The 18,678-nt window shown below is 47.2% G+C and overlaps 2 protein-coding genes and 1 long non-coding RNA gene across 10 annotated transcripts in view; 2 read left to right on the top strand and 1 right to left on the bottom strand.

The window, feature by feature from the left end:
* Positions 1 to 6,485, top strand: part of CAPRIN2 (caprin family member 2) — a 28,595-nt gene extending 22,110 nt beyond the window's left edge. Inside the window, 4 exon segments of the mRNA XM_083699960.1 lie at positions 1,168 to 1,271; positions 3,403 to 3,466; positions 4,507 to 4,674; positions 5,589 to 6,485. Of these exon segments, the coding sequence (XP_083556086.1) occupies positions 1,168 to 1,271; positions 3,403 to 3,466; positions 4,507 to 4,674; positions 5,589 to 6,154 (902 nt within the window). The 3' untranslated portion in view covers positions 6,155 to 6,485.
* LOC310826364 lies at positions 5 to 17,498 on the bottom strand. 2 transcript variants are annotated; one of them, XR_014555791.1, is made up of 3 exons: positions 17,412 to 17,498; positions 2,656 to 2,801; positions 5 to 278 (listed from the first exon to the last, which is right to left on the bottom strand). It is a non-coding gene; the product is annotated as an uncharacterized lncRNA (long non-coding RNA). The 2 variants fall into 2 exon arrangements; XR_014555792.1 differs by lacking the exon at positions 17,412 to 17,498 and adding an exon at positions 5,564 to 5,639.
* IPO8 (importin 8) overlaps positions 17,232 to 18,678 on the top strand; it is a 38,488-nt gene continuing 37,041 nt past the window's right edge. Inside the window, exon 1 of one of the 7 annotated variants that reach the window (XM_083700063.1) lies at positions 17,232 to 18,018. In XM_083700063.1, the coding sequence (XP_083556189.1) occupies positions 17,935 to 18,018 (84 nt within the window). In that variant the 5' untranslated portion in view covers positions 17,232 to 17,934. Of the gene's footprint in view, positions 18,019 to 18,047; positions 18,348 to 18,678 lie in introns of those variants that run through there. The other 6 variants (XM_083700062.1, XM_083700061.1, XM_083700060.1 and 3 more) reach the window with 6 other exon arrangements.

The following is an 18,678-nucleotide window of genomic DNA, read 5'->3' as shown; positions in this document are numbered from 1 at the left end:
CTGTGGAAATACTTACCAATGGATATATCTTAACATTGTACAAGTAGAATATAGTTGGCCAATACAAAAAACCACATAGTAAAGGGCAACATTCAAACTGCTGAACTTTAAAACCTTATTTGCTCATGGTTGTTGTTTTTTAATAGTAAGACACATTGGGTTGGACCAAAGCTGTGTCAGCAGTTGGTTGCTTGAACAACAGGGTTTCCCAGGCTCTCCTCTGCTGTAACGCTGTGTCCCCTGAAGTTTCTCAGTTGGGACCTTTCATTAAAGTGTGGCTGCAGCACAGAGGCTGAGGTTAGAATGGAGTCAAATGCTAAAATTGGTAAGCGCACCATGCACAAATAGAAGGAGGGAAGTCCCATTTCATGAGCAGCCATCTGCCTGTGCATCAAACTCTTTTGTGGTTCTCTGTTGTAAGCTGCTTGATAGCTTAAGGTTGAAAAGGCAGGCACTCAACGGGCAACTTTTAAGTGCCTAAATAAGATATCTATGAAGTTGATCCATTACTTTAAGCAAAAGCAGGGGGTTGTTTTTTAAGCTGTTTTTTTTAAAAAGAAATTTATTTCTTTGAGAAGAATTGTTTATTGCATATGTAACAATATAACTCCATACATATCAACCACAATGTTAGTCTTGTTTTTTTAAGTGACTTTCACCAAATAGTAGTAGCATGTGAAAAGGAAGAAACTTAAGCCAAAAGATCAAATGCAGCATTTGCTGTCCATATCTAGTTGGATTTTGACCTCAACAAGAAACACTCATGTATTTGGTTGGTGGTAATTCCGAGATGCTATTTGGTATTGCAAACTAGGTGAATATCAATTTAAGTGTTAATGACCCTAAATAACTTTGGTTGTAAGCATGTGCTCAAACTGAAGTCAGATACATAGTTACTGAGCATTGCTCCTTTGCCTGAAAATGCTGGCTGCCAAAGTGAGTCATGAACTCCTTAATTTTCTAACACAGGAAGAGTTCTCTAACACTGTAATTACTGGATAAACTTCTTAGTTACTCTTTACCCATAAAACAAAGTTATGTCCTAAGAGTCAGAATCTCTCAGTACTCGGCAACTTATTGGGTATTTGACCTGCCCCTAGGAGAGAACTACTAGAGTTCTCCAAATCATTCTAGTTCTTAAAGCAAATAATTTCATATTTTGTTCAGCAGGTTTTGAAGTTTACAGAGGATCACCTTCTGTTCCCAATAGCCTTTATAGCCAAATGCATCTTCCTGGCAGAGATTATCCTTCAGTGCAGTATCCTCACAGGGTAATTATTTTGGAAGACTTTTGGCTTTGCGAAAGTATACATGACCCTTGGTGGTGTCCTGCTTGGGAATAAAGAACAAGTACTTATTTGCACATAGTCAGGTTAATGGTGCTTTGCAAATTTGACTTACCAGACTGAGAGGAGTATTGTAATGTATCATTTAGTAGGGACTAATTTTAATTTTAATTTTAATTGAAATGCCATCTAGAAAGGGCTGAATATATTCAGTGTTCATGCTTCCCATCCTAACTCTGACAACATGACTTAGGTTTATATCTCTCAAGTTTATTGGGTTAATGCAGGCATTGCCAGACTTGGCCCTCCAGATGTTTTAGGACTACAACTCACAAAATCCTTGGCTAACAGGACCAGTGGTCAGGGATGATGGGAATTGTAGTCCCAAAGCAGCTGGAGAGCCAAGTTAATGTGTGTGTCATGGAGCTATCTTTCTGAGTTCCCAGTATGCTGATGGATAGCTACAATGGTATTACAACTTGCTCCACTTTCAAGGAATATACACTCATATCAATTTAATAAAGCACATTCAGTCAGCTGCAGTGATACTGGAGCAAGGGTTGGCCATGAGAGGTGTCCAAGTGGATTATGACCCCCTCCTACTGCTTTGAAGGCAGGAAAGATTTGATCATATTCTTTCTCCAGGAGTCCTCTCCCAATACTACTCAGGAGTGGGTGCCCCTGGAGCACTGCTTCTGACTGGAGCTATCCTCCCAAAGGATGGAGATGCATAGTTGAGGTGTGCATCAAAGTGCCATGCAGTCACACCAGCCTAAAACGTATACCTGAGGCCACTGGTTTCCCCACCTGGAGGTATCCACAAGGGCATCAATGCACTATAAAAACTTCCCTGAAGTCAATTCCCTGGTCAGTCAATTAGTGTGCTTTTTCTCATGGCCATCACAACAGTGTGGAGAATCTTGGAACTCAGTGCTGTTGCCAGTGTCTGTTCCAATGTGCAGTATTCTGGACTGACCTGACCTTCATTCCTAAGGGCAGCTTGTCTTTCCATGGAGCACAGTAACCGGTTCTCCTCATCCAACCCTTAAACCATCACACCTCTCTGAGTGGACCTGGCAGAAGCTGAATGTCTGGGTCCTCAAGATCAACATTCCCACACAATTGCCTTTACACAAAACAGTATCTCATGTCCTTCTGCCTAACTACAGTAGCGGAAAAGCTTTAATTCAATCCTAGTGGATAAGGACTTGCATTCTGTATTCTATGAGTCGTTACACCTGCCAACACCATGACACACTACACATTGGCAGCCTTGTCTATAAATGCACCAGATTTGCCATGTTAACTAGGCCACATTTCATACACCATTGCAATTTGCACATACATGCTTCAGAATAAATTTTTTTACCTTCTAGCTATCTTTTTTTTCTTGAAAGTTCAGCTTTGGAAACCAGTAGGTCCAGGCTACACTGCTTTATTCTTTTCCTCCTCTTCTTCGTTCTTCAGTCTCTCACGCTGTCTCATATTACAAAGTTGTTTCGGCATCACCTCTGCCTTGGAACAGAACCACACCAGTAGAGAAAGGGGGGAAATCTGATCATGTTTCCTTCCTTCTGAGCAATAGGAGGAATCATAACCGACTTGGACATCTCCCACACCCAATAAGAAGTAGCATTAATGGTGTGTTCTACACCAACATTCTAATTTAAAAGTATAGGTGCTTAATATGCATCCTGTTGATGCTGGTAGAAATTTAGTATGTTGGTTGGACTAACTACGTCTGATGTCTACTAAGCAGCAATAAACTTCAGTGCTGGTACAGTGGTATCTCGGTTTTCGAATGTCTCAGAAGTCAAATGTTTCGGTTTTCGAATGCCGAAAACCCGAAAGTAACTGTTTTGGTTTTCAAATGCTTTTCAGAAGTCGAACATGTCACACAGCTTCTATATTGAGTTTTCCTGAAGTAAATGCTTTAGTTTTTGAACATTTCGGAACTCGAACGGTCTTATGGAACGGATTACGTTCGAAACCGAGGTACCACTGTGTAGCAATTTTCTTTTCTCCCTCCCCTTCCCCATGAAGTAGATGTTATATGGCTGTAAATATTGTCTGGAGGTGCTTGACTAAACAGGAACAAATATTTGTGTCCTCCTAGGATTTGAATTACCAGCAGAACTATAAGCGAGGCGGTATTAGTAGTGGCCAGGCAACCTCAAGAGGTAAGTTTACTTCAGACATTGCTTAAAATGCAGTTCTGTCCTAGATATTATGTAATACCTGAAATTAAACAACATAGGGCTGCATACAATAGTGATTGGATAATCGGATGTTCTTTCACCGCATATGTTTTTTGGCTGGAATCAATTGTCTTATGCACCATGTGAGCTCCATTTCTGCTCACAAGATGCATCTAATTCTTTCTGGCCCAGGAACATGATTTGTAGAGCTATTAAAAATTGATGATGGGGAAGGGGAGAGTTGTCATTTCAGTTGAGTTCCGAGCCTGCTCTCCTTGATGGAGGAGAGATGATCATATCTAATCTCTTCAATCATTTGCCCAAAGCAAGGAGGATCAGTCAAATATCCCGGCTTTCTAGCAGATGCTGGGTTTGTTCTTGTCTTATTTTTATTTAATACTTGGCTTTTAACTGTGAAAGGTTTTCTCAGCTGTGGTACTTTCACCATGAGAAATCTCCCTCTGCCTTCTCTGGTGGATGGGAAGTTGCCCATCACTGGGTGTCCTGTTCCATCTGTAAAGGAAACTTTATGGAAAGGCAGTGTTCCTGCTCTGCCTTCTCCATACCTCAGAGTCATATGAGCAAAAAGAACTAGAAAATATTCTCTAGAGCAGGGGTAGTCAGCCTTTATATACCTACCACCTACTAATGCATCTTTCTTGATGGTAAAATTTCCTTACTGCCCACCAGTGCTCGACGGAAGGAGGATTCAGTTTGTGCCGGTGAATCCCCTACCGCCCACCTAGAATCCTGACACACCCACTAGTGGGCGGTAGGGACCAGGTTGTCAACCTCTGCTTGAGAGAATCCAAGACTAGCTTAATTAACAGTTCAGAGCAACCATTTCACTGTAACTATTGTCTCAAGCCAGTAGTAAGCCCACTTTATACACAGGTGATTTAAAGTAGGCCTAATGGTTTGTTCAGATTATCAAGGAGAAGTACTGAAGTTGCTCCTCCAGTCTAGCCATATTAGCAGCTTGGTGCAGAGTTTATAAAATCCTTAAAGCTTCTGTATTTTAGGTTACAGACAAGAAAACAGACAGGAAGAGAATTGCTCATCAGGTAGAGCTCGAGGTAGAACTCGTGTTAGAGAATACTTCAGAAGAAGGGAATTGAGGAAAACTGAGAGAAATGGGAAGGAAGCAGAGTCTGAAAGCAGTCTTGTGGCCACGAGGATGCATCAGTTCAGTTAGTGTTGATTAACAGTTCAGTTGATATTGGTAACTTGGTTTTCTATACTAAATAAACACACATTTATAAGATATGTCCTTTCTTGGTAGTAAGAATATTGCACCTTCCAAAATGTGTTTTCTGTTAACTAGATATTTAAGTATTTGTCTTGATTTCCAAGGTGAGCATGTAGCCACTGCTTATTCACCATAAACATAATAGTAGAACTATTGCATTGTCATCTTAACCTCTGCTACTCTTTCTGGGTGAAGAGAAGCTTGAATCAATTCAACGCTAAGCTTGCTGTGGAAGCGCACTTGTTACATATCTGACACACACATTGTTTTCAGAGTAAGGAGGTGGGAACGCTGTTTGAGTTAAGAGGAAATCTGGACTTGCAGCGTGCTGATAGACTGGCCCTTGTGTTTGCCATGAAGCAGCTCTGCTTTTTTCAGAGCACAGCACCAACTGCTGTCAGTCAGGGAGCCACTGTGTGTTTTGGAGGTTATCTTGCCATTAGTGGAGAAGATTTTTAAAATACTGAACAGATACTGGAGCAGATAAGCATGGGGTGGGGAGAATGAATAAAGCACAGCAACCAAAGCATAGCTGGCTTGCAGCAGCATGAGGAACACACTCAATCCAGAGGCTGTATATTTGTTGGTTGAGTAAAGCTGGAGTTGCTTTGCAGCTGAGAAACCCACACCCAAGCCTCTCTAACATTGTATTCATCTCCACACTCACTTTGAAGAAAAATGATTAAAAACTAAGTAAGAACTAGGTACAAGTCTAACTGGGATCTGTCTAGTCACTAATACACAAGGTCTTTTTAACAACTGCTTGAAACATGCAAGCTTGAAGAAACGAGTGCTAGAAATACTGAATTTAAGGTTACGTCAGAACTAACCATTGCTCATAATCTTCAACAGCAGGATGGAGCGATTCTTCTCAGGTGAGCAGCCCAGAACGTGACAGTGAGACTTTTGACAGTGGGGACTCTGGGCAGGGTGACTCACGCAGCATTACTCCTGTTGATATGCCAGTGACGAGCCAAGCAACCACCTTTGTACCTGTGCACATCTATGCCTTCCCACAGCAAGTCAGAGCTGCCTTTTCGGCTAGTAGAACTTCTAACTTTACTCCTGGAACTCTAGACCAACCTATTACATTTGACTCCCTGTTACACAATCTTGGTGAAGCCTTTAATATCCATCTTGGTAGGTTTAGGTGTCCTGTGAATGGTACTTATGTGTTCCTCTTCAATATGTTGAAGTTGGCTGTGAATGTTCCACTGTATGTGAACCTGATGAAAAATGAAGAGATTCTAGTATCTGCATATGCCAATGATGGTGCTCCAGATCATGAGACTGCTAGTAATCATGCAGTCCTCCAGCTTTTTCAGGGAGACCAGATTTGGTTACGCCTCCATAGAGGAGCTATTTATGGAAGTAGTTGGAAGTACTCTACATTCTCAGGATTTGTGCTGTATCAAGACTGAATACTAATGTTTACAATAGATCTGCTCTAAACAATTTGGTGAAGGAAGGTGAAAACTGGGAAGACTCGTTTTGCACTGCACATTAACTGCTTAAAACACACCCACATAATTCTGAAATGGGATATGGTGAACTGTCTTGCTATGAGATGGAGTTGGGTCAGCACAAATGTGGCACTTTATCAGTTTTGATGTAGTCTTGATAGTAAAGCTGTGAATGTATGTTTGCTTTTCTCCCTGAACTGTAATTATCAGCTTACTACACTGCTCAAAATTTGCCTCAAGTCTAGGCTATTCACAATGCCTTGTGCCTCAATAAAAAACTATGCCTTAGGATCAATGTCTGTACTGCTGGGTGCACATGATCTCCTTTATAAGGGGCCACATTCTATGGTAGAGCATTTGCGTTGCAAGCAGGAGATCCCAGACTCAGTCCTCATAACTCCCACCTGAAAGGATGCAGCTGCTGCTTGTCAAAGTAGACTTCTAAAACTCGATGACCAGTCAAGGGTCCAACTCGGTATAAGGCAGCTTCATATGTTCTTACTTTCCCTTATAAAAATATGCAATCTAAGACTTGGAGTAGACCCACTAAAATGAATGCCCTTGGCTGAATTGGGTCCATTAATTTAAAAGGGTCAGCTCTAAGTAGAAATTGGTTGGATACAATCCAAAGCAAGAAGTTGGGAGATGACTTTCAAAGTTACCTTTCCCCATTACTTTATCAAGTTTATACAGCTGTAGTCAGCTTGTGCTATTGTGAATGTAAGACATGGGTAAGCTTCAAAGTTATTGTCATTCTTTCCTGCAGTGTGTGTGTGTGTGTGTGTGTGTGAGAGAGAGAGAGAGAGAGAGAGAGAGAGAGAGAGAACACTCCACATCTACTGGGAAATGTAATAGTAAATGTATTCCCAAAAATATTTCAAGTGATATTTTACTAGTCCTAATTGTTTTCTGGCAGTTCCTTGTCCTACTGATAATGCTGCCTCCTTGATACCTACCAGTGCTGCTACTTGGAAATGAAGTCCTTCTATATCTGGGGCAACACTCTAAACCAGTTCTCAATTTTTTCTTGCTGCTATTTAACTAATTGAAAGTTCCTCAGGTCAATGTCTACATTGATTAGTTTTTGCACACATGGATGTATGGGCCTCTATAGTACTTTAGTCCTTTGCTGAAACACTTGTTAAAATTAAGAGCTGCTGTTAGCACTTAGTTGCATCTGACATGTTAGCAAGAATACTGTTTTCAACAGCAAGAGCTGGATATGCCAGTATAGCTGCCCACGGTGCACACATTTGGGGGGGGGGGGCACGCGCGCATAGAATCTGACTTGCATCTTAAGGGTAAAACCTTTACCTGCTACTTCTGCCGCCCATGAAGCAGTCTCCAGAACTGCTCTGTTGTAACAGTGTTCAGCTTCTCACTAACACAAAAACTAGCTCATGCATAGCCTTTTAAATAGGTTTAATTAAGTGACACTTATGGTAGTGTCTTCCTTTGCTCACTTGAAACAAAGTCCTGCCCTTTTAAGACTTTTGCTGTAGGATGCCCTACATTCATTTTTCTGGAGCTGATTGTGTGGCTGTATACTGGCGATTGTCCCAACCACTCGTTTCACAGCATAAAAGGCAAGGTTTTCATCTATAAGGCTTAAATCTTGCAAGCTTTCCAATGCTGCATATGTGAATATTGGTACAAAGAGCCTTAAAACACCCTTAATGTTTTCATCAATCACCAAAGTTGCTATAGCTTTTAATGCATCCTAAAACTAATTGTTTCCTATCAGCTGTTTAAGGTGATGAACTCTTAACTTCTTTTGGGTTCAAACTATCTGAAGTAAGCGTCACACACATGTGGTTAGACTTCTTGCCCTAATATTGGGCAAGAGAGGGGAAGTGTTCAAACTGTTCAAATAGTATTTGTTGTTTAGACTATTTTCCAACCACATTTCTTGAAGCAGTATGCAAATTAGATTATATTGCTAATACCTTGGGGTACATTCTAGATCAGGGCAGCTCAACTTTCCATAGCAAGTGGGCCATAAGAGTACTTTAAGATGGAGCCCACAGGCCACACACTGTCTTGTGTGTGTGCACGCACACAAGGAAGCAAGGCCAAAATATGGGACATACATCACAGCTACCTGGCTTTGGGAAGGAGCTGCAAGGCTCTGGCAGGGTTCTAGAGCCCTCCACCTCCTTCCTAAAGCTGGGAAAATACTAATTAAGCTTTGGGAAGGGTATGCAAGGGCTGCAGGTGAGGGGAGCATCAAATGTTGCTGAAGACTCTCAGAAAAGGCCTTGGTAGCTGCATGTAGCCCTTAAGCCACACATTGGACTAGACAGTTATACCCCCCCCCCAAAAAAAAGGCCCACCTTGCAAGGTTCTACATCAGGCATCCCCAACCTTTGGCCCTCCAGATGTTTTGGACTACACTTCTCATCATCCCTGACCACTGGTCCTGTTAGCTAGGGATCATGGGAGTTGTAGACCAAAACATCTGGAGGGCTGCAGATGTTCTACAGAAATGCCTGTTCGACATTCAAAGTGCTCAAAGTACATAGAATTGGATTTGTAACTAAAGTAAAAAGTGAATTGAAGGATTGCTTTGTATAAACAAAGGTTTTTCAGATGTCAGAGTGGAATATTAAAACTGGCCAATGGGATGGAAGCTTTAGTGCAGCTGGAGCTCCGCTTGGATAGTTTGCAAGTAAGCATATGGAACCTTGTACTTCAGTCTGCTTTGTGGGTGGGTATCAAGGGACGTGGGTGGCGCTGTGGTCTAAACCACTGAGCCTAGGACTTGCCAATTGGAAGGTTGGCGGTTCGAATCCCTGCGATGGGGTGAGCTCCCTTTGCTCGGTCCCAGCTCCTGCCAACCTATCAGTTCGAAAGCACGTCAGAGTGCAAGTAGATAAACAGGTACTGCTCTGGCGGGAAAGTAAACTGTGTTTCCATGTGCTGCTCTGGTTTTGTCAGAAGTGGCTTAGTCATGCTGGCCACATGACCCGGAAAAACTGTCTGCGGACAAACGTTGGCTCCCTTAGCCAGTAAAGCCCAGAGTCATTCGCGACTGGACTTAACTGTCAGGGGTCCTTTACCTTTAACTTTATCAAGGATTAACGGGGCCATAAGTGATTTTATTGTCCCAGGGTGTGAAATGAAATCGATTTTAGACTTATATCTGCACATTTTTCTTGGAATATGTGTGCATTGCACTGCCATGCAACATTAGCTGCAGATTTTTTGTATATGGTTTCTTAACCTGTTAATCATGTGGAAGCACACCCTGAATTGAGCTATTTCCAGTCTCCGTAGGCAGGGTTATTCAAATATATTTCAGGTTCCACTCCTACTTGCTCTCCCACTGTAAGTCTTCTACAGTGACCCTGTGTGTTTATTTGATCTTCAGATTCAGACGGGGCAGTTTGCTACTTCCCTCCCTTACTTTCCCAAAGGTAGGTGGAGGGAATCTGCTTCCAACCTGTACAATTACTGCAAATTTATCCTCACAACAGCACTTCTGATTTAATAGAGCTTCCTTGTACAGGGACAACTTGGAGGGGGGGAGGAAACCTGGGCAGTCTCAGCTGCAAAAAGGGGACTGCAGCTCCCATGTTGTTCTGGGAGTGTTGCCTTTTACTTGACAGCTAATAAGCTCCCTCTTCCTAAGGCAGGGAGAGGGACCCTGTGGCCTTACAGGTGGTGGACTGCAATGCCTATCACTCATTGCCGAAGCACAGCTGAGGAGGGTAGACATTTTGGAACTATGCAAAGCCAACAAACAGGCAGTGCATCTGAAACTCATTTGCACAGCTTTGCTTACAGTAACCCACACTCAGATTCACTTGATTCTCCCAAAGAGAATGGACATTGATGGTTAGTTCTTTCACCGTTTTTAAATTTTATTTATACTTTTCAGATATATGCATTTCACTGATTTTACAATCATTTTGACATTTTAAAACTTGACCTCCTTCCCCTTCTCTGCGGTTCCTTAAATTTATTTTTAATATCTTCTGCATATCCAAACTTACTCATTTATTTATCTTCCTTTAATATATACTCTTGCGTAGCTGCAGGTTATTACAGTAATCCTGCCAGTGTTTTTATCTGTTAACAATTTATCTGTAAATATTCAATAAACCATTTCCATTCTTTTATAAAAAGTTTGTTACCTTGATTTCTTATTCTTCCAATAAGTTGTGCCATTTTTGCATATTCCGTAAGTTTTTGTATCCATTCTTCCTTTGCTGGGACTACTACTTTCCATTTTGGGGCAAGTAACATTCTCACCTGATGGTAAATTCTAACATTTCCTTCCTTTGTGCACTCTTTTGTAACTCTTTTTTCTATGCCCCCTCTTCGTACCCCACTGAACACCTTCATTGGGTCAGGGTGGAATTCCTTATGGTTAGCATTATTATTATTATTATTATTATTATTATTATTATTATTATTATGCCTCTTAAGCTCATTCTAGTTTTTCTATAATGTAAAGCCCCAGATTTCACATTTCCTTGCATACGAAGCACTACTGAAAACAGCAAAAAGAGATAAGGGATGGGTCCTTATCTTTACACATATCCCACATTTTATGATGGGGATGACCAGTACACATGTGAAAGATTTTTTATAATGATCAGGTTACCTGAATGAATTTAGCATTAACTAGGAAGAGGACCTTTTTTGCAGTGGCACCCACTCCATGGAATGGCCTCCCCATAGAAAAAGGCATGATTCAAACAGTGGTGTAATTCTGGTGCATGCTGAAAACTTTTGTTTCACCATGTTTTTTGCTGGCTTCTGATGCCACTGCATCTGTAACCTCACTTCTCGCACTGAGGGAACCCCCACAAGGCCCTCGGAGCTGGACCTCAGTGTCTGGGCGCATTTATAAATTTTAAATTTATTTTTGTACATTGTTTTAATTGTTTGTTTTCCTTCTGGGACCATTCCCCAAGTGTGTTTTATAAGCTGGTCTCCGACCGTAATAAATTATCTATCTCTAATAATATATTTTTTTAAAAAGCTAGTGTGCATTTGCATTTTTAGTAGTAGCTGTGTTGAAGATCAAACACTATACCCAATATTCATATCCTCTGCTACACTTTCATTGTTGAGATTCCTGCATTGCAAGGGATCGGAATACTAGATGTCCCTTGAGATTCCAACTCTACAATTCTATGATTAATTGGCTCACACATACAGCACTATGTGAACTCCTGGATCTGAAATGGACTATGCTATGCTTGCACTGTCACCAAAGCTGCTGGGGACTGCTTCATATACAGTTAAGAAATCCTTACCTGCCACTCAAAATGTATATGCCCCTTATTCATACATACAACAAGCAGAGTGCTTCTCTTGCCAGAATAAATTTTATCTAATGTGTGTCAATATTGTAGTGATGAGTACAAGATTTCTAGGTGGACCTCTTCTGGACCAATGTTGTAGTACTCAGCATACACACAAAATCTTTTGAAGTACATTTTTATCACAAAGAATCCTGTAGCTATGTGAGGGGGAAATTACAGTTCCCAGGATTTTTTTTGGTGGGGGATGACGACAACGGGTGGGGCTGTGTACACACCCCTTTAAATGTTTGGCAGGTCAGACCAAAGAAGCAGTAGCATCACGTCCCGTCCCCCCCCCCAGACTGGGTATTCTGGGTAAAAAGCAGGCTTGTGCGACCTTGGAAACCAACAAATTAAGGTGCTATTTATAACTTTTTTTTTTACTATAGCAGCCTAATGCACTCATATTACTTTGTAAGTGTTATGTACTGAGTCGAATAGGATCCAAACTGCAGCAGTCTGATTGGTCCTAGAACAATAGGATCCAAAAGGCAGCAGTCTGATTGGTCCTAGAACAATAGGATTCAGAATGCAGCAGTCGGATTGGTCCTAGAACAATGCAGCAGTATGATTGGTTGGCAGGAACCACCCAATCATGCTCCAGATTTAAGTGAATCCACAACCTGATTGGCTTACAGTAGAATTCCGGAATTAGCCAATCATGTGCAGCCCATTGTGTAAATAATGTATATAAAGCAGATACCTTGAGGGGACTTTCATTCATTCCTCCTCACCACTATGAGCTGAATAAAGAGCATGAAATCACTTCGCGACTCTGAGTATATTTCACTGGCGACGAGGATGGGATCCCGCTGAGCTGACTGCCACACACAGCACCGCAGCACCGCCACCTGCCGCACCGCTGCCTCGCACCGTGTATCCAGGCTTCAGCTCCGGGACACAAGGAACTCAGAATGGCAACCGACAGCAGCTTCTCGCCGTTCAACCCAGCAACGGGAGACTGGGAAGCGTACGCCTCCCGTTTCACCTTCCTCCTAGAAGCCAAAGGGGTCACCGATGAAGAAGACGCCAAGAAGAGGGCGATATTCTTCAGCGTCTGCGGAGAGGAGACGTTTGAAATCGCCCGGGCTCTCCTTGCGCCTGAAGACGTCGCTACTGTTCCATACAAAACAATAATGGAACAGCTGAAGGGGCACTTTTCGCCGCAACCCTCAGTGGTGGCTCGTCGAAATGCCTTCTATGCAAAGCGGCAAGCCCCTGGGGAAACCATAACTGGGTTTGTGACCTCTCTCCGCCAAGCCGCCCGGTTCTGCAACTTCTCAGAGCTGGAGAACATGCTTCGTGACCGCCTCGTCGGTGGCCTGAGGGAGGAGAAACTGCAACAACGACTCTACGCTAAGAAGGACCTAACGTTCCAGGTCGCTCTGGAGGAGGCCCTGGCAACGGAAGCTGCCAAGAGGTCGACGCAAGAGGCACGGCCGAGCCTGCCATCCCAACCGAGGGTCCACCACGAAGACCTCACTGACGACTCAGGATCTGACAGGGAGGAGGTGCACCGAGTACAGCAGCGCACTCAAGCAGCCCACATACCACAGCTGCCTCGACGAGAAGGAGGGAACTGCGCAAGCTGCGGGGAAACTCACGAGAGGAGGACCTGCCGTTTCCGCAATGCAGAGTGCAGGCAGTGCAGAAAATTGGGACACATCGCCCGGGTGTGTCGGGCTCGGCCCACCCGACGCCAGGCATCAGATGACCAATCCAAGAGCCCCAGGTCCCGGGGCCCAACGCACCAAGGCAACTCGACGGAGCTCACGGACTTCCAGGTATACCAGTTGCCCTACCCCAACATAGAGAAAATTTATGTAGAGGTACGGATAGAGGGAGCCCCATGCCGCATGGAGCTTGACACGGGTTCAAATCTATCCATAATCTCGGCAAGGACCTTAAGGAAACTGTGTCCTACTGGGGGTCCCAAACTCAGGCCGGCCCCATTCACCCTCCGGGACTTCCAGAAACGTAAGGTCCCCACAATGGGGGTGGGGACCTTCAGGGTGCAATACCGAGGGCGGACGCGGCAACTGGACTTGCTTGTGGTCAAGGGCCCCTACATTAGCTTACTGGGATTGGCATGGTTTGGACCACTGGGACTAGCCATCACCGGAGTGAACCACACTACCTTACAAGTGGATGTGGACGCTATATGCAAGGAATTTCCAGGGGTTTTCGATGGGAAATTGGGACAGTATACGGGCCCCCCCATTGCTCTACAGCTTGACCCCGCAGTACGACCAGTCAGGCTCAAGGCCCGCCGGGTCCCGTTCGCCCTGAAACCACGTATAGACGAGGAATTGGACCGGCTAGTGGAGCAAGGAGTGCTGGAGCCGGTGCCTAATGCCCCCTGGGAAACCCCAATCGTCACACCCGTCAAGCCTAATGGTTCGGTCCGCATCTGCGCAGACTACAAATGTACTATAAACAAGGCCCTCACGGCCCATGCATACCCAGTGCCAGTGGTCAGCCATGTCCTTGCTACCCTGGCTGGGTCGAAAATTTTTGGCAAGCTGGACTTGGCCCAAGCATATCAACAGCTGCCAGTAGATGAGGCCACAGCAGAGGCACAGACGATTGTGACGCACAGAGGAGCGTTCAGGGTAAAGCGGCTGCAATTCGGTGTCAGCGTGGCACCAGGCATATTCCAGAATCTAATGGACTCGCTCCTTAAAGGGATTCCTGGCGTCACCCCCTTCTTCGATGATGTGTTGATTGCCGGGCCCACACCAGAGGAGTTTGAGGACCGCCTCCGCACCGTTCTGCACCGTTTCCAGACAGCGGGTCTCAAGGTGAAGCGGGAAAAATGTCTACTAGGAGTGCCTCAGGTGGACTTTCTGGGATTTATGGTGGACGCAGAAGGGGTCCACCCGACTGGGGACAAGGTACGGGCCATTTGTGATGCCCCAGCGCCCAAGAGCAAGACTGAACTTCAGGCCTTCTTGGGACTATTGAACTTTTACCATTCCTTCCTTCCCCACAAGGCGGCGGTAGCGGAGCCCCTACACAGACTCCTGGACAAGCGGGCCCCTTGGGTGTGGGGCCAGCGCCAGGAGGCCGCATTCCAGGCAGTCAAGGACTTGCTTGTCTCAAACTCGGTCTTGGCACACTTTGATGAGAGGCTGCCGGTGGTGCTAGCATGCGACGCCTCGCCCTATGGCATTGGCGCTGTCCTGGGACACCAACTCCCGGATGGGAGAGAGGTACCGGTGGCATACTTTTCCCAGACACTCAACGCAACCGAGCGGAACTACTCACAAATCGACAAGGAGGGTCTGGCAATTGTGAAGGGAGTAAAAAAATTCCATGATTTCTTGTACGGGCGGCCCTTCACCGTGGTGACTGACCACAAACCGTTGCTTGGCTTGTTTGCCCCCGAAAAGCAGACCCCCCAAGTGCTGTCTCCTCGTGTCCTCAGGTGGTCAATTTTCCTTGCCAGCTACCAGTATGCGCTGATTCACCGCCCGGGGAAGGCGATGGGCCATGCGGACGCCCTCAGCAGGCTACCACTACCGGAAACAGGCCCCGACCCAGCACCTGCACAAGAGGTTATGAGCCTGGAGCTGCTTCCCGACCGCCCCATTCAGGCACAAGAAGTTGCACACCACTCCAAGAAAGATAGGGTCATCTCCCGGGTCCTGGACTGGGTGTGGAGGGGATGGCCCAGCAGCAGGCCTGGGCCAGAATTCGCTGGCTACACAACCCGCAAACATGAACTGTCGGCCCACAAGGGGTGCCTTTTATGGGGAAGCAGGGTCGTTGTTCCCCAGCCCCTCCGCAAAAGGGTCCTCACAGCCCTACATGAGACACACCCAGGGGTAGTAAGAATGAAGGCCCTTGCCAGGAGTTATGTGTGGTGGCCGGGGATCGACGGAGAGATAGAGGCCTGGGTCAAACACTGCCAGGCCTGCCAAGAATCCCGCCCAGATCCCCCAAGGGCCCCAGTCCAGTCCTGGGAGTCCGCCCGAGCACCATGGTCACGCCTGCATGTGGACTTCGCTGGCCCCTTTCAGGGGAAAACATTCTTCATAGTGGTGGACTCCTACACCAAATGGCTGGAAGTCGCACTGGTACCGTCCACTTCTACGTCCGCAGCCATCCGGGTACTACGCAGGCTGTTTGCAACCCACGGGCTCCCTGACACTCTCGTCTCAGACAACGGGACTGCATTTACGTCAGGAGAATTCCAAACCTTCACAGCGCAGAACGCCATCCGCCACATCCGTTCGGCGCCATTCCACCCTGCCACCAATGGCCAAGCAGAACGCATGGTGCGGACCACCAAGGACACCCTTCGCCGCATGACGCAAGGGGATTGGGAGTACCGCCTTGCCACATTCCTCCTAGCACAGCACAGCACCCCCAGCTCAACGACTGGCCGGAGCCCCGCTGAACTACTAATGGGTCGGCGCCTTGCAATCAGATTGGACCGCCTTCACCCCGATAGAGCTCAGGATGAGGTAGTGGTGGGGGAAGGCAGGAACCCCCGGACCTTCGAGGCCCAGGACCCAGTGTACGCAAAGAATTTTGGGGCAGGCCCAGCATGGGTACCCGCCACAGTCACCAGGGTCACTGGCCCTGTGTCGTACGAGGTGCTAACGGATGGAGGGCAATGCTGGCGCCGCCACTGCGACCAGATACGGCGACGATTCCCGGGAGAAACCCAGGAGGAGGAAAGGGCAGAGGAGTCCCAAGGGAACAGTGGGGCAGTGAGGCCCATAGAGCAGCAGGGGCCAGCAGGAGAGGCAGAATCAGTAAATACAGAGAGGACCCGTGAGGCCGAAAGGACACCGGAACCAGAACCACGACTGAGCGAGCCGGTTGCGCCAGACCAAACAGCCCCATCACAGCCAGCATCCTTGGAACACGAGCCAGAACCTGAACACCGGACCAGGGAACACCACAGGCCGCAACGGACACGTAGGCCGCCAGCGTACCTTGAGGACTATGAATGCGACCTCCCGGGCAGGACTGGAACTTAGAGGGGAGGGGTGTTATGTACTGAGTCGAATAGGATCCAAACTGCAGCAGTCTGATTGGTCCTAGAACAATAGGATCCAAAAGGCAGCAGTCTGATTGGTCCTAGAACAATAGGATTCAGAATGCAGCAGTCGGATTGGTCCTAGAACAATGCAGCAGTATGATTGGTTGGCAGGAACCACCCAATCATGCTCCAGATTTAAGTGAATCCACAACCTGATTGGCTTACAGTAGAATTCCGGAATTAGCCAATCATGTGCAGCCCATTGTGTAAATAATGTATATAAAGCAGATACCTTGAGGGGACTTTCATTCATTCCTCCTCACCACTATGAGCTGAATAAAGAGCATGAAATCACTTCGCGACTCTGAGTATATTTCAGTAAGATAACATGGACTGATTACCTCCCCCACCCTCAGTATTTGTAAGCTCCCATTATTATTATTAATTGAATTTATATACCGCCCTATACCTGGAGGTCTCAGGGCGGTTTCCCCCTCAAAGCTGCTCACAACTGAAGATCATAGAATGGGGTATGACATATTAGAAGCTGCAAGTTGCAGGTTTTGTTTTTGGGAGGGTGGCTGGGTGGGCATTGCCCAAACCCCCAGCGGGGTTGGCAGAAAGGCGAAACGCTGGGAGGAATCCCTAAACACGAACGTAAGAGCCTTCGCCTTTTTGAGCATCCACGTTGCGCATGAGGTCTCTTGTCACACCCCTTTAAAACTCACGTCAAGTTCAACCTGTGAGGACCAGCTTCCTCCCTCTAGCTAGTACCCAAAAGTAAGGAAGGGCCTCTGCCGATTTTAGCCTGGGACTGAGGGAATCGCAGCCCAAAACAGCTGCAGGGCTGCGCGCCACTCCCCTGTCCAGCAGGTGAGACACTTTCGGAGAGATGAAGCTCCACAACCTGCCGGGCCAATGGATCCTCCAGCGAAGTCCCAGCAACAGGTCCTCGTAGCATCGGCCTCCCTACTTTCCCATATCAGCTGGAAGCCAACAAGGGAAAGGAAGGAGAGAAGCCCCCGTTTGCTCCAACTACAGCGGATGCTCTCCGTAACAAACCATGGCCGCCCCCATCTTTAAAAAGTCCACAGTCGGGGGCGGGGCGGGAGCGGCTGCTCTAGACCGCCCCCTCTCTCTTTCTTGGCTCGGCAATGTGTGTTTCGTTTCCGTACAACAACATGGCGCCTGCCATTCGGGCACCGCGAGAGAGTCGGGGAGGCGGAGAGACGAGAAGGAAAGCGCCCGGGGCGCAAAGCATCTTCTCCTTCGCGACAGCCGCGCTGTCGTAAACCGGTGAATGGCTCCCGTGTGGCGAAGGGGGAGAGGCGAGCTGGGGATTGTGTGCGGCGGCGGCGGCGGCGGCGGCGGCCCTTCTCTCTGAGGCGCCTTTCCTTCTCCCCCCACCCGCCCGCCGCCATCGGAGAGACATGGATCCCAACCGGATCATCCAGGCGCTCAAGGGCACCATCGACCCTAAGCTGCGCCTGGCGGCCGAGAGCGAGCTGAACCAGGTGAGAGCGCAGCCTCCGGCCCCCTTCGCCGCCCCCGACCCGCCCAGGGGATCGCGGCGGAGGCACTTCGGGGATCAGCTGCTTCCCCTCCCGCCAGGCCTCGGCGGAGGACGGGGCTTTGTTTCCCCCTCAGGGGGCGGCCTCCCTCCTCGCCCCCCCCTCTTGCCTCGCCGTGGTGGGCGCGCTCTTTCCATCTCTGAGGAGAATCCTGTCACTGCACCTCAGGCGCGCAGCGCTCACCTCCCCACCCGAAAACAGCCTAGCGGTTTCCTTAACGGATTTACACGGCTATTCGCCTACATTCCTGTCATGCCTCTCCGCCTCCCGACGTGCGCTCTTCCCGTGTTTTATCCCTCACGGTATAGGTCCCGGATCCCTGGGGGCCCAAGCACCCACAAAATTTCCCATGAAGAGGCCGGGCACCCACAAATCCCGGCGCCAGGGCCAATGCACGATGCACGGCACCCATGGCTCCAAGGCACCCAAGGAGGCGCTCCTGCCTCACAGCCATCCTGTGAGGTGGTTTAGGCAAATCCCAGCTGGCTCTGGGTAACCAGCCAGCTTTCATGGGTTGAGTGCGGGATTTGAACCCAGGTTTCACCCAGCCAGGACCTCGGGTGGTCTCTCAGCCACAAAAGCTGACCCCTCCTCCCTGTGAAG

The sequence above is a fragment of the Podarcis gaigeae genome, assembly GCF_964106915.1.
Source record: "Podarcis gaigeae genome assembly, chromosome: 10".
NCBI classification, from domain to species: Eukaryota; Metazoa; Chordata; class Lepidosauria; order Squamata; family Lacertidae; genus Podarcis; species Podarcis gaigeae.
Note: the sequence above shows the minus strand (reverse complement) of the source record. Positions and strands in the feature narration are given on the sequence as shown.